The 14,186-nt window shown below is 38.5% G+C and overlaps 1 protein-coding gene across 7 annotated transcripts in view; it reads right to left on the bottom strand.

The window, feature by feature from the left end:
* Positions 1 to 10,363: 10,363 nt before the first annotated feature.
* PEX5L (peroxisomal biogenesis factor 5 like) overlaps positions 10,364 to 14,186 on the bottom strand; it is a 100,557-nt gene continuing 96,734 nt past the window's right edge. For all 7 annotated transcript variants that reach the window (XM_032192959.1, XM_032192961.1, XM_032192965.1 and 4 more), the window contains 4 exons: positions 12,838 to 13,035; positions 11,869 to 12,034; positions 11,337 to 11,494; positions 10,364 to 10,585 (listed from right to left, as the gene is read on the bottom strand). In XM_032192959.1, coding sequence (XP_032048850.1) covers positions 10,381 to 10,585; positions 11,337 to 11,494; positions 11,869 to 12,034; positions 12,838 to 13,035 — 727 coding nt within the window. In that variant the 3' untranslated portion in view covers positions 10,364 to 10,380. The remainder of the gene's footprint in view (positions 10,586 to 11,336; positions 11,495 to 11,868; positions 12,035 to 12,837; positions 13,036 to 14,186) is intronic.

Genomic DNA, 14,186 nt, shown 5'->3' with positions numbered 1-14,186 from the left:
TTTGTGTATCTCACCAGAAAATGCCAAGTTTGAAAATGGGATCAGCAAATGTCACATCTTCAATTTAAAGTGAAAGAACAAAACATTCATATATCTATATTTGTGCTTTATCATTCTGGTAGTGGGGAAAAAAAAAAGATGTCTTTTATTTATGTTTTTTTTTTGAATACCTATTTATATCCCAATGGAGTTCAACACATCAGCTTCCCTCTTGCCTCATAATCTTAAAGGGCTATTTATAAACTAACAAGATCTGATGACTGTTACCTTTTTACTTAGAGACTCTGGGTAAGTGGAAGCCAACAGAGCTGTTATGTTCATTATTAAACTGGAAACGTGGCTGGTCTCTTAGGATTAAGGGTAGAGCTTGGATTTGTGCAAACCATTTGTCTGGTGCATCCTAAAACAGGAAGAGCTGTGGGACTGGTACTGGTTTCAGCTGACACGAGACACACTTAAAAAGGTGACAAACTGGAAACAATAAATAAAAGGGGAAGGGCATTATCTGGCTGCAGCAGGTGAGAGGTAGCACCTCGGCTTCTGAAGTTCTTTTCAGTTGAGCACTCTCATATACTGCCTGCCGAAATGAGTGAGTGGGTCAGAAGTGTGGGGAGCAGTTCAGGGGAAAGGTTTACAGATGTGCTAAAACCTAGCACTTGAAAATATCTGAAATTCTTCAGGGCTTTCAGGAATTCTTCTCTTCTTTCCCAAAGTAGAGATTTTCCACCTTTTCTAAATGAGCAGTTTAAGGCATTTCAGTTTTGTGATGGGATATCATGAGAAACATCATGAATCTTGAGGAGCAGGAAGTCCACTCCTGACAAAACCATGGTTTATAAAAACAAGTCTAGATGGTTCTTGACTCCCATCACTTCTAATTCTGCTGTGCTCAGTGACTACTTCTGACTTGCACTGGTGGAACTGAAACCAGGATCAGTTTTTTTGGCTCAGGCAGCCTCCGCTGAGTTGTAGCACACATTCTGAATGCAGATGCAACTGGAGTTATTAGATTGTTTTAGAAGCATCTCCATTCCTTTTGTATTTCATCCTGGCAGCAGCCATTTTTATTTCCATTGCTGTTTTCATGCATTGAAAGACTATGCAAAATACATAACTGGACATCACTTTTCATTCTGTTCCTATCCCTGTCTACCTTAATGGCTGAGATCGGTTTCTGATTTCTGTTCACTCTTCAGAGGTTTTACTGTTGTATCCTTGAAGTGTCTGTACTGGTTTACTTTGCACCATTCAGAGTTGTTTGCTTGGAGCACTGTTAACATTTTGGAGAGTATTTGGGATGAGCAAGGTTGTGAATGACATTGTTGCAACTGTTTTAAATTAAAAAGAAATATTCTCACTTCTTGTGGCTGTGTGGATTCTTTCTTTCTTTCTTTCCTGTCCAAACTCAAGAGGAGTAGACTGAGTATGTTCTGATGCTACCTCTTTTCTTACTTTCTGTGGTCATGTTTGGTGTTTTACCTAAAAACCTGCATGGGGAAACAAAGAGATTTGTGACAGACTTAATCTCTTGTGGCAATTCTCTGGATGGCAAAAAACAAAAACCTTAAAATCCTCTCTGCTTCCCGAAACAAACAAAAACCCAAGTGCAGAATGGGTATAACGTGGCAAAATAGAAAATAGGATTTCCATTGCTAATTTTTTTGTTTGCAACTTTTAAGCCAATTGAAGTTCTTTGAATATGAGAGTTGGCAATGTTCACATGGAAGAGTGCTGTCATTGCGCTCTGTTTCCTGCTGTTTAATTATAGCTTTATCTTGGTCTGTAAGTCCTCATATTCATTTAGGAATTTGACCTGCTGTTCTGTAAAGGATTGTTTTTCTTCATGCATAAGGGATTCACATAGCAGCGTGACCACTGGGATCTTTGGTAGATGCAAGAATAGGCCGAAAAAGGAGACTGATGGATGGCAACCCTTTGATCTTTTCACAGGATCATGGGACCATGAGCCGGAGGAGATGCAGGAGGTGAACCTACCAGGTTTTGAGTGACATTTTCTGACATGGAAGTAGGGGCCATGTGAAGAGTTGAGTGATGACAGGAAAGGTAAAGATGGTTCAGCCCTCAAAGTCCAAAATAATGATTTCTTGGTTCTTCTCTATCACAGATGTACTTTGTGACCACGACAAGTCACTCTATATTGTATTCGCACCACTTACAGCAACTGGAAGAGGTGAGGGAACGTAGCTCCTTGTGCAAGCTAAGGGGCAAAATTTAGGGCCCTGCTCAGACTTCATGCGAGAATTTTCTGTGCAGAGTTGTGACCGCTGACTTTTGCGGACTGCTTGGGGAAGGCAGTATTAGATAACTGACAAATGAGTACCACCCCTGGTCTCTGCTTCGCATCACTAGAATGGAAAATAACACCTCTGTCCCTCAGGTGTGCTACCAGCACGACATGGGTGAGCGAGGCACTGACAGCTGTGATGAAAAATGAGTGCTATAAAAATACAGAGGACAGATAGTGTATGGCTGACAGCTGTGTGCAGTAGGTGATTATATTTTCAGACTGTTTCGCCAGTGTCCTTCGCACTGATTTTTTGAGCAGTTCTGTGTGTAGGATTTCTGCTCAGCCTCTCTCTTGCTTTAACTTCGGGACTGCTGCTGTGCTCCTGGTCTGTGTTTGCTACAGAGCACATAACTAATGAGCACTCCAGCTTATTCTTTGTTAGTATGCTTGAGCAGCAATAAAAGGGGTCAGGCCTCTAGATCCATCCCAACTTTGTACCCCCTCCTCCCCCCCCAGTCCCACATACAGCAAAAGCACCAGGCTGTCACATCTATTCTGTCAGCAAATTGTGTGAAAGCCAAAACTAAAATTACTGCCAACTCCCACGGTGGTTTGTGGGAAGTTGCTTTGACTAATGATGTAACCTACCTTTAAGAACACTCAGGATGAGGCTGCGAATCTGACTTTTTACTTTGAAGTCTATGCATTCACCATGCTATGTTGCACTAGGCAGGATATAGTTATATAGAAAAGCTCTTCCTACTATCAGAATAAAGGAAATTATATGTTTTCTGAAGAATTACTTTCATGACATTATGAAGAACAAGATTTGGAAGTTTTTCCATTCAAATTCTACAGCAAGTGCTTGATTTCTGCTTATTTTACTTCTATAAAAAGCTCTTCCTTTGCAAGTCTGCCAATCACTGATAGTTGGCTTTTTTTTTGTCTCCTAGAAGATTGTTTTGTAATGTTAGTTGTGCTTTAATTTTGAAGCGTGAAGTTGCATGATCTCAGGAAAAATTCTCATATACTTCTTTCCATTTTCCTCATTTGGAGTGTATGTGCAACCTCCTATGGTCCAGTCCTCAGCTAGTATAAATTCTAGACGTAAGTATAGTTGACCAATGTGTTGAAGTAAAATAAAATTAAAAAAAAAAATAAAAAAATAATAATTAAAAAATAATATATATATATATAAGGTTAATCAAACAAACCAAAACCTCACCTCAGAGTAACTTGATGAGTTTATTAAAAATCTTTTTGATAAGGAAAAAAAGCCTCTTCTGGGCTGTACTTTTAACCAGAGAAACACTATTATGTCATAAACAGTAGGAAAGAAGACCTCATATTAAAAATCCTTTATTTCACTTGGAGAAGTAGGTCCCTCTTTTCAGTTCAGGTAATTAAAGTCAAAACCATCATCAAATTGAGAACAGATTTGGAAATATTTGAAGCCACAGACAAAGTTTATTTTTAAAACATATTTAAAAATTGCACAGTTATAAATACAGGTAAATAAATACAATTCAGTATGTGGAAAAGAACCCAAGGAAGGCATGCTTCCATTACAGTACAAAAATACTACATTAAATGTGGTGCTCTGCAAATAGTCATCTATGAGCTTAATAAATTTAACACATCCAATATGCACGTAGTTCATTTCTGAGGAAATAGATTATTTTAAAGAGCAGTGCAAGGAAACATCAACGTAAAGCATCAGTAAACTACAGCTCTGTGTTTAATATAATACACAGCTGATAATGCACTAAGTATACAGAGGCGAGTTAGTTGTAAGAAAGGTATTTTTTACTCCTCATTTACTTACAGACCCAGGTGCTCGGTCTGGGTCGGTGTGGACCTTTGTAAGGGAATGTAAACATTCAGGTGTAGGGCTGAGCTCCCACCTCCACGTGCTGCACGCTGCACGTCCACCGACCCATCGACAGAGGTGTTAAGTGAGCAATGTAAGTCTGTGCAGCAGCAGGGCTCCTCTGACAGCCCAGGTGAAAGTATCTGCCAACCCTAGAGTCCCTTCTTTCCTGTATGTTGGCTTAAAAATAAAGCCAAAAAAACTGATGCAAGATAGCAAAGGTTTTTCAAACAGTTTACAGCATATAGAAGAAGCTGCACAGAATGCCTTTCAAAACTATATAGTTTTATTTGAATCTAGATATGTTATACTCTGATATATAAAATATATTTATAAATGTTTTGATTTTTCTGAATTTACAATAATTACTGATATTAAAAAGGCTATTTAAATTAAAGTTTTAGCCAATGTCAATGACATTCTGTAAATGTGGAAGGGGAAAAAAGATCAAAGCACATTAAATCTTGACCATGCAAGCTTGCTGTCACATGTGCAAGCATTTGTAAAGTTACAGCTTATTTTAGAAAACTTTAGGTTCCTTCTGTCTCTCTCCCAGGCATAGTACCTATTGCTCTGTGGGCTGAGGCTCTGAAACTTTCTGTGGGTTCTGCGACATTTTTCATTTTGCCAAGGTTTGTTCAAAGCATCTGTGGTCTCTACATGCATGGCGCTCTTGTGTCTGATTTATTTCACCAGTCCAAAAATAGAACCATAATGAAGTAATTTGATTTCTAGCTTAGATGAGGTTTGAATAGTAGATAACACTATTGCATATCCACCCGTCAGTTTTTTCACAGCATGCAGTGCATTTTGTCTATCACTTCTGTCTGTGAATACTTGGTATTTTACAAACATAATTACATAAATTCACTGTACAGGCTGCAAAGCTGACAACTGGTGACCAGAAATCTCCGTTTGTCAACTGCGCAGGTTATTCATGTGAAGAAACTAATATGTCTTATTTTGCAGATGCACGTTCAGGCAAGAGAGATCTACAACCAATTTGTGTCAGTCCAATTCTCACTGGCTGTAACAGGCAATGATTTAGGCCTCGGTCTTTGCTTCTGTGGCTGCCGGAAATGTCAGCAGTTATTATTCCTGTCATGGGGGCCTGTGATCCTATGAATGTTTGTGGAGCACCTGTTGGTGTTGTTAGGGCCCTCCTTTCCACCTGACAGACAGGCCCAAGTTTTCCAAATTGGCTCATTAGCTCTTTGTGCCTGATGTGCTGAGCTTTCTGCTGAATTGAGCGTCTGCAGCTGAAACCCATGCATACAGCAGGTGCTCAGATCCTGTGAAGTTTTACATGTACATTGCCCAGAGAAGCTGTGGATGTCCCATCCCTGGAAGTGCCCAAGGCCAGGCTGGATGGGGCTTTGGGCAACCTGGGCTCGTGGGAGATGTCCCTGCCCACAGCAGGGGGCTGGAACTGGATGGTCTTTAAGGTCTCTTCCAACCCAAACCAGTCTGTGATTGTCCAACTTTCAAACAGGATAGTCAGATAGCAGGCAGCCTTCAGAGCTAGTGGGCAAGTTTGAAAAGCCTGGCCGTGTTACGTGTAGAGCAAGACAGTAGTTGTTTCAATGGCTCTGGGAATCTTTTTCTCTGGTTTGGTGCTACCTGGGTTAGGCTAGTAAAGAAAATGAGAAAATCCAAACACACAACTTCCCTGGGAAACCTGCACATATTTGGCTTTCTGATTCTGAAGAGGGTACCAAAATTTGTCTGCAAAAGCAGTGACTGCAGATGTCTGTCATTCATTAAAGACTTCAAGCCAACATGAGATCCACAACACGCAGCGATTTCTAAGGATGGGATTTAAAAAGGGCTCTGTGTTCTGTCTGAACTGTGACAAATAACCTGAACTTGATTTTGAGTTTGGAAGATGCAAAGTGCTTTTAAAACATCCCATAGAAGATACTAATTAATAGCTTTAAAACACCCGACGTGTGTCTTCTGCATGCATTCTCTAAATGTATACTCAGGTAGCAATGCTGCATGCTTAGTATTAGTATTTCGCTACGGTTATTTGTTAGTGTAGTTGCATGCACTATTGTCACATGAGGTTTTGTGTTACAGGAACTTTCCCCTCAGTATTTTTAACAGTGCTGTTATTTATCAGGTCTTAATAAAATGCCATTGCATACAGATATGTATGTGTTTACCTGAAGATCAAACCAACACTTTAGACTGGCAAAAACCAGTCTATTGCAACAACGGGTTTAATCATTACAGTTTAAAGAGATCAGCAAGAAATGAGCCTATTGCTTTCATTGTAAAGCTTCACCCCATAAATAATCATTTTTATTTCAGTGACTGTTAAACATGTGCAGTGGTATCAGAGGCCAGCCCTCATCAGGTAGCTGTATCTGAGCTGATCAGGCAAAGACTTTCAGTGTTTAGCAGCTTGATGGATCAGACTTGTTATAAATATTCATAAACTTTTGCAGAGGAGAGGGCAGACAGAAGCATGGGTTAGGAAAGTGCTTTTTAATTGCATGAAATATGCAAAAGAGGAAAGACTCAAAAATTGGGAGTCAATTACCTGGCAGTGATAAATCACCTCTGGAGAAAGAGGGGAGTAAGAACAAGGGGAAGCAGGAGTGGGAGATGCTGATAAACCACTGCAGCACTCTAATTTGGTACCACCCCATAGTTGCTCTACAGTTGTAATCCTGGAATGTCTCAGGGTCTCTTCGCTGCTGAAATTTCTAGTCTTTATGTAAAACTGTTTCCTTACTTAGAGCTGAGCAACCCTGTACTCCTGTGTTGCCTTCTCTGAATTTACATGAGTGACCTCAGGCACACAGCCTGTAGCAGCATTCCCCTGCTCTCGTACAGTGCCACCACATGCAGTGGCTGTTATTTGCCCTTCCTTTCTTGCACACCTGGGCAAGTTGGGGACTTGGTGGATCTCAGAAGGAGCACTGAGAAGAGGATCCAGATTTCCTGTCTCTCACTCTCAGGCTCAATCTGCTACAGTTCAGCAGCCTTCTTATTTATCCTGCTTTGTGCCTGGTTAGAAGTACAAGTAGATGCATTTCCTTTTCAAGGTGTTAATATGCTGCAGGCTCTTTACATTTCCTCTTGCTGTTACAGGCAAATACACATGCTGGCTACCAAAAATGCAAGAAACTATATGAGGTGGTCAGATCAAAGCTGTCTTGTGTGCTGACAGGGCTTGGCAGTGGGGGCTACAGGAGGACAATAAAGCCCAGGACACTGAAGCGCACCCAGCACTAAGTAAGGTGAGCTATGTATCAGCGGTCGCTTTCCTGAACAGGCCAGCACAGAACTGGTGTCTGGCAGTGTGCAAGATGTGCCACTGCCCCCAGGAAGCCTGCTTTGGTCTCCCTTGCACAACATGTTGGTCAGTGGTAGCCTACGGCCAGCTGAGCACCTATCTGAAACAGCAGAGAACTGCTGGGGTAATCTCCAAGAGTGCACACAATCTTTGGGTGGCATTTTGGAGCCCATGTCCTGTACAGAGGGACTGCACTGCTTGTGGTGAACTGGGGACTTGAGTATCCTCAGGGGGCAGAGTTCAACCCTTGTGTTTTTTTTGCTAGGTTTATGCAGGCAGCCCTCCTCGCATGGGAGTGGACGTGTACTGGCACAGGAATGCAGTTTTGAGCAGTGCATCCTAGGATAAATCAAGTTACCTACTTTTTTGGGGGTGGGTTGGGGCATGTGAACTAGAGTTGCATTAGGTTTTCCTAACAGAATTGCTGTGTTACTTGTACACATGCTAGAAATAAAAAAAAAAAAAAAAAAAAGGTTTAGCAAACTGTCATCAGTACCAAATACCCCTTGTCATTATGACTCTGAAGTCAAGCATTTAAGTTTGTTGATTTGAAAGGTATAAAAATATAACTCTTGAACAGCTCATTCCTCTGGATATGCGCTAATTATCCTACCACACAGAGGATGTTCAAGAACGTGTGTGATGGCAGGGCATCAAGGAAAATCTAAGCACATATGCCTTTGCTTTACAGCCTCTTCACAAAGCTGCCTCCCTTCTCTCTTATCACTCTCCAGATTCAATTGCACTGCACCTTCTGCTCTGCCTTATCAATAAAGGGCTGTCATCACACATCGCTGTCAAAGCAAAAGAGCAAACTGTTGTCAGCAGATATGCATACAGCAACCCACTTAGCTAAAATGACATTCCCAGGCAGTCCTTGATAACCAATCCTTAGAGGAAATTGCAGGAATCAGTTGCTATATGCTTGATAGATAAACAGGAATAGATATAAACAACAAATTAATAAAGCACTATTAAAAATTTCCTGTAGCTATTTCAGCACCTCTGTTCTGTGGGAGAGAATGAGAAGTAAACCTCCTATTTGTAACAAAAACTGATTATTTTTATTTAACAATTATAGTTGATGTTTAGATGCAGTGATTATTCTATTTTACGTGAAATGTTACTTTAAGTGGTTGCTCAAAATAACAGATAGCTGCAAGAAAGATTAGGCTTGTACCAGTGAAACTGCTCAATGCACATGGAACTTTGTCCATTTTGCTTTTTAAACAGCTGATTGAGCTTTTTTTTCTTTTCTTTTTTTTTTTTTTTTCTCCCCACTGATGTTTATAGGAAATGTGCTGCTTGCTGCTTGTCCCACTTCATCACATTCCAGTGGCTACCCTGCACGTTACATTCCTGACCATGAATTTACACAGTAGCCACCCAATTCCATTTCATTCTTCCACTGTTTAAAAAAAGTATTAAAAATATTGGCAACTGAGAGTTATCCCCATAAAAATGATATTCCTGTATTTGATTGACTCATTTACCTCAAGCTGAATGTTTGCACTGTGCCCAAATCCACCCATTCATCATGTGGCAGTGCAGCCTCCTCCTTTAATACTGTACCTCATTCATCCAATCACGGAAAATTAAGATGATATGCATACATATTTTTAAGTAGCTACAAATACTGATGTTTTCTAAGGATTTAGTCTGCTAAATTCTGTCATTTAGTCATAGAGTTCACTGAAACTTTTGCTACTGTTTGCCATAACAGCGGGATTAAATCTCAGTTCCAATCCTACAAGCATTATTTAGACCATTCTTTTCAGGAAAAAAAATCCTTCAAGCACGGTCTGCAGGCATTAACTCCTATAAAGACTTTTCTTTATTTTCAATAAAGATCTGTGGCTTATTATGTTCTGAAATGACATAATTCACATAATATGTATGTGCATGCACATGCATGCATGTAGTACCTGATGCATAATAGAATAATCTTTCTAATAGATATTGCAGTTTATACTGTATTTGCATTTTTTAAACATAAGAATATTGAAAACCCTCTTATCACATTTCAGGAAACGATATTTGGTCCTCTATGCCAACAAGGCTATCCTGTACATCCTGCTGTTAGTAATTAAAATAAAGCACAGCACAATTTTACAAAAAGAAAGATTAAAGTGCATAAGTACACATAGATAGGTGCAGATCCTGCTACGAGCTCCTTAGAAGCAGACATACTCTGTCCATGGTCAGAGAGAGCTGGTTTAAACAGCAACAATTCTAGTGCAAATTACTGCTTCTGCTTGAAACACTTGTCCTTCCAATATATACATGGCCTAATCTCACAGACCTCCATGTACAATGTTCTTCTTAATATTGCACATAGTTTACAACACTGTGAGCCTGCAGAATTTGGCCCAAATTAATTAAGGTACCTTCAGAAGCAAAGATTTTCTTGACTGCCAACTAATAAATATATTCAAAACAAAATACATCCATTTTACATGCATCTATTTTCAGAGCTATGTTGAAGATGGACCTCAAAAAGATTTTTCAAAGAAACTAAAAGGACAGGGAATCCACGTTGTAGGGCAAAGTGATGTCAGTATAGTGTGATGAGCTGCTAAGCAGGTTTCTTGGATGCATTGCTTGCCATTCTACATGTGCAATAATGATTACCTAGGTTTGTTTGTAATATATTTTTCTTTGTATAGCTGTGTACATATAGAGAGAGATAGCTTGCATGGGATGAAGATTCTTCAGAAATGGCTATTTCATTGAGTTCAGGGCTCTGTCAGATTAGCTGCAGCTCATTTTGATCTTTTGAGTTTGAGCCTATTTACAATATCTTGTGCTTTTGAACTTTTCCTTTTTGAATAATGTCCAAGAGAATTCCCCTACCGATCTACAGCTGTGATCTTTTGGAAGATGTTGTCATTTTGAGATGAGTAATAAAAGAGTTCTCTGTTTCCTAATACAACTTAATCAATTTGTGGATGCTTTTTACTACGGCTCTAGATTAAATGCTCTTAACAGAATGTCTAGATCACCCACATTGGCAGCTTGAAACAGTTCTGGCTGGTCCATCATAGACAGAGCAATTCGAAGTGCTGCCCAAATATTGCCTGATAAAGCAGGATGGGGAACCTGCTGTAGATTCCTGCTCTTTCTTTGCAAGCTGAGAGCAGTGAGAAAGTTGCTGACAGCCTCTCTGTAGGAAAGAAGAAAAAAGAAACATGCAATATAATTTGCTTAATGAATAGCTTAAAACTTTAGGAAATGCCATGCTAGAATTGATTGATTTATTTATTTTTTTTTTTAAACAATGCAGTTCATCAATCTCTCTGTTTATTCTTGCTTGATTTGCTTTAAACAAGCAGACATGGCTTGCACTAATTCAGAGTTTATTATTTATTTATTAGTTAATTCGTACATCTGGGGAAGTTGTCTTCATTGCTGTATAGCTCCCCTTTATGTTAACTGTCTTAAGCTGACAGTTGGGACCCTTTTTCGTAGACCTGGGATATCACCCTTGACTCCTGAAGGACGTATTAAAAGTGGTTTTGACAGGATTAGCAACTTGAAGCAGTTTAACTGAAGTTTCCTTTCTAAAGATAGGCTTTTAATATTTTCTTTTAGAAAAGCTACTAAGGTCTAAGTTTAAGTGTGAGAATAATCCCACTGATTACTATTAGAGTACTTGCATTTATAGCTTAAAATTGTTTAAGCAGCTTGTTGAATGAGAGATTTATATTTTTAATAGAAAGTCAGTAGTTCTGTTATGTAGGATGTGTGGATATAAGAAAGGCATCATTCATTAGTACTTTGAGTAATTTTTTTTATTTTTTTTTTAAAGGCTGAGATTAATAAACTATACTCTGAGATAGCTCTACCTAGAAAATGAATTTTCACTTGATAGATATGATCCATGACTTTTTAGTTTATGCATTTTTCTAACTTACCTGTATGCCCCTAGGTTGATGCAGCTTATGCCTAAATTGTATCTGGACCTAATGAAGCCAGGCTGTATTTCTAAAGCACGTGTGTAGGCCTCAACGGCTTCTTCGCTTCGATCTCCATTTGCCAAGGTTGCTCCAAGACGATTCCATAATGTATAGTCCTGGTGAGAAAATGAGTTTTCTACTGTAGGTGTCAAAAGAGGGCTCAATAATAGCTCATTTTTGATTGCAAAGTAGGGAGGACTGCAGAAAATAACAGTATCGTGTCTTTTCTTAATTGACACAGAATGGGAGGTTCTGATTTATGATTTAGGGAACTTTATATAACTGGTACAACTAATCAGCACACAGCTAGAAATCGGACATATATAAATCTGTTTCTAAATGGGACTGTCTTGTAATTAACATTTCTATTTCAGGTATTAAAATTTTAATGGCTGAAGTGACATCTCATTAATATTGGTCTGTTCAAGAGGCAAGAAAGAAAACAGCCTGAAAAACTAAATTCTTAAAAATAAAAAACCAAAAAGCGTACCTCTGGACGAACAGTTAAAGCAGCACTAAAAGCATCTATTGCTCTGTTAAATTCTCCATTCAGGTGGAAAAGAACTCCAAGTCCTGTCTGCAAGTCAGGGTCTATCATATCACCATTCTGATGAGCAGCCTCCAGGTATAAATCCTTTACTTCTTCAAGTAATGAGCTAGACAAGGGAGAAAAAAATAACATAAAGTTGCATCTTACATTTTTTTGGAAACATTGCAGTATTGATTGCATAGCCAGAAATTAAAATCCTTGTATTGGATGTATCAGAAGTGATATATTCCTAAAATTTGAAAATAAACTTCTTTAACTTCATCATGGCAAAGGCTTACTTCCAGGTCCTGTAGCAAACTTATTTCTGAAATACAAAAGTTTATCTATGTAATGAAGTCAAAGTGCTGCTATGAATCCAAGTAAGAAAACGTGAAGGCTTACCAAAGCTATTAAAATAGGATGGGTTTCTCAGCAGTAAAAGAGTTCTAGACTGGTAAAAATAGTAATCATTCTTAAGAGGTGTAGATCGAGTAACTACCCAAGACCCCTGTAGAGCCATAATTTAAGACTTCTATACCCACTGTAGGCTTCATAAAGCCTTCACACTGACAACAGTGGGTGATGATGCCACAGCAGAATAATGCACTTAGCAATTAAGCAGAACTTGCATATTTTACTTTTGCTTATACTAAATTATCTTGTCAACCCAAGGCTTGTAAGTGATAAGGGTAAAACATAAGGCCTGTCTTCCAAATGACACGCAGTGAGATAGCCCTAGTGTTTTGGTTCTATAAATGATATTTAAGCCTTTAATGACTTTATGATGCATTTCACAATTCAGAGACATCTATTGGGCTCATGAAAACATGTTGAAGGGCTGCCAACTAATGGACTTTTTTTTTTTTTTGAATGCACCATCATTTGTAGTGGTCATTACATTTCCGCCATCAGGATTTGTGCTGCATTTACCTTTCTTCTGATGTTTTTGACATTCTCCTGGTAAGTGCTGGGGACCCTTTTTTGCTTTTTGCTATATACTTGTATTTTGGATTTTGCTTTATCCAGTTTCTTAGAGCTTGATAAGCTTCTTGTTGATGGCCAGTGTTGGTATAACTTACAGCTAGCGCCATCAGAGCTTTTAGGTTGTTTGGCTGTAGTTCCAAGCACCTGGGCAGAAAATAAAAATGTTTTGATTTTTTTTTTTTTTAGTGAAACACAATTCTTGAATTCTTTCACAACAGCCTGTGTAAAAAAATAATCAATCACTCACACAAATAAGATCTAACCAATAATACTTTCATTATGAGCATTATGCATATGTATACACACACATATGCATGCATATGTCCATGCATACACACACATGTATGCACATAAGCATATGTATACAGGTTATGTTTTCATTCTTTTGGTTATGAGTACTCTGATGGGGTAGACTCATTTTATATTAACTGTCTAGTAAATAAAAAGAAGCTTCATGTAAATTCAAGGAAACAGTTTAATATGATTTTCAGATATATAAAAAAGTATTTTGAAGACAAAAATCTCTCTCCTATGAATCTTGACACTGACGCTGAATTCACAGTAATTCTTTGATAATGCTAGAGCCGGTCAACTTGAGTAATCTTTCTACAGCTATATATATAATGAAATGAAAACAGAATCTGGTCTATTGTTTGAATGTTCTTGTTTTAAATCCGTGGGAATGGGAAAGCCATCAATCAGGCAATCCCTTGGTTTCACTATCAGGTGATACACTAAGTTACAGATAAATGAGTTAGAGAATCCTTAGGTGAAGTGACTTGATGGTTAACATGGCTAATGCATTGAATTTGGAGAGGGTACTTGTTTCAAGTGGAGACATGAAAACCCACTAGAGAAAGGTAATACTAATGCTGATATTTTGGAACTGATGTTTTACAGACAAGCATAAGATCATCTTTATATCTCTATCAACCATAAATGTTCTCAGGTTAGAATTCAGCTGCTGGAGGGTGCTCATTCCAATTAAGAAAACTGCTTCATTAAAGGACAGACTAAAAAAATATGCCAAGTGGCTACAGTATCAAAAAGAGGCTGTATTTGCATTATGCCTAATTCATGTTTATCAGGCCACATAATTTTTCTTCTGAGCAACTAATTACATTACTAGATTAAATGTTGTACTTATTTCATTAAACAGAAATATTAATCACTCTGAAGTTACTGGGAAGATTTCTGTACCTATGTCAATGGTTTACTTAGTTAAATAAATGCTTAATGTTACAAGTATGAGGTTAAGTATACCTACATCTCCAGTACCTAATACTCATTAGACC

This window comes from Aythya fuligula, chromosome 9 (genome assembly GCF_009819795.1).
Source record: "Aythya fuligula isolate bAytFul2 chromosome 9, bAytFul2.pri, whole genome shotgun sequence".
NCBI lineage: Eukaryota > Metazoa > Chordata > Aves > Anseriformes > Anatidae > Aythya > Aythya fuligula.
Note: the sequence above shows the minus strand (reverse complement) of the source record. Positions and strands in the feature narration are given on the sequence as shown.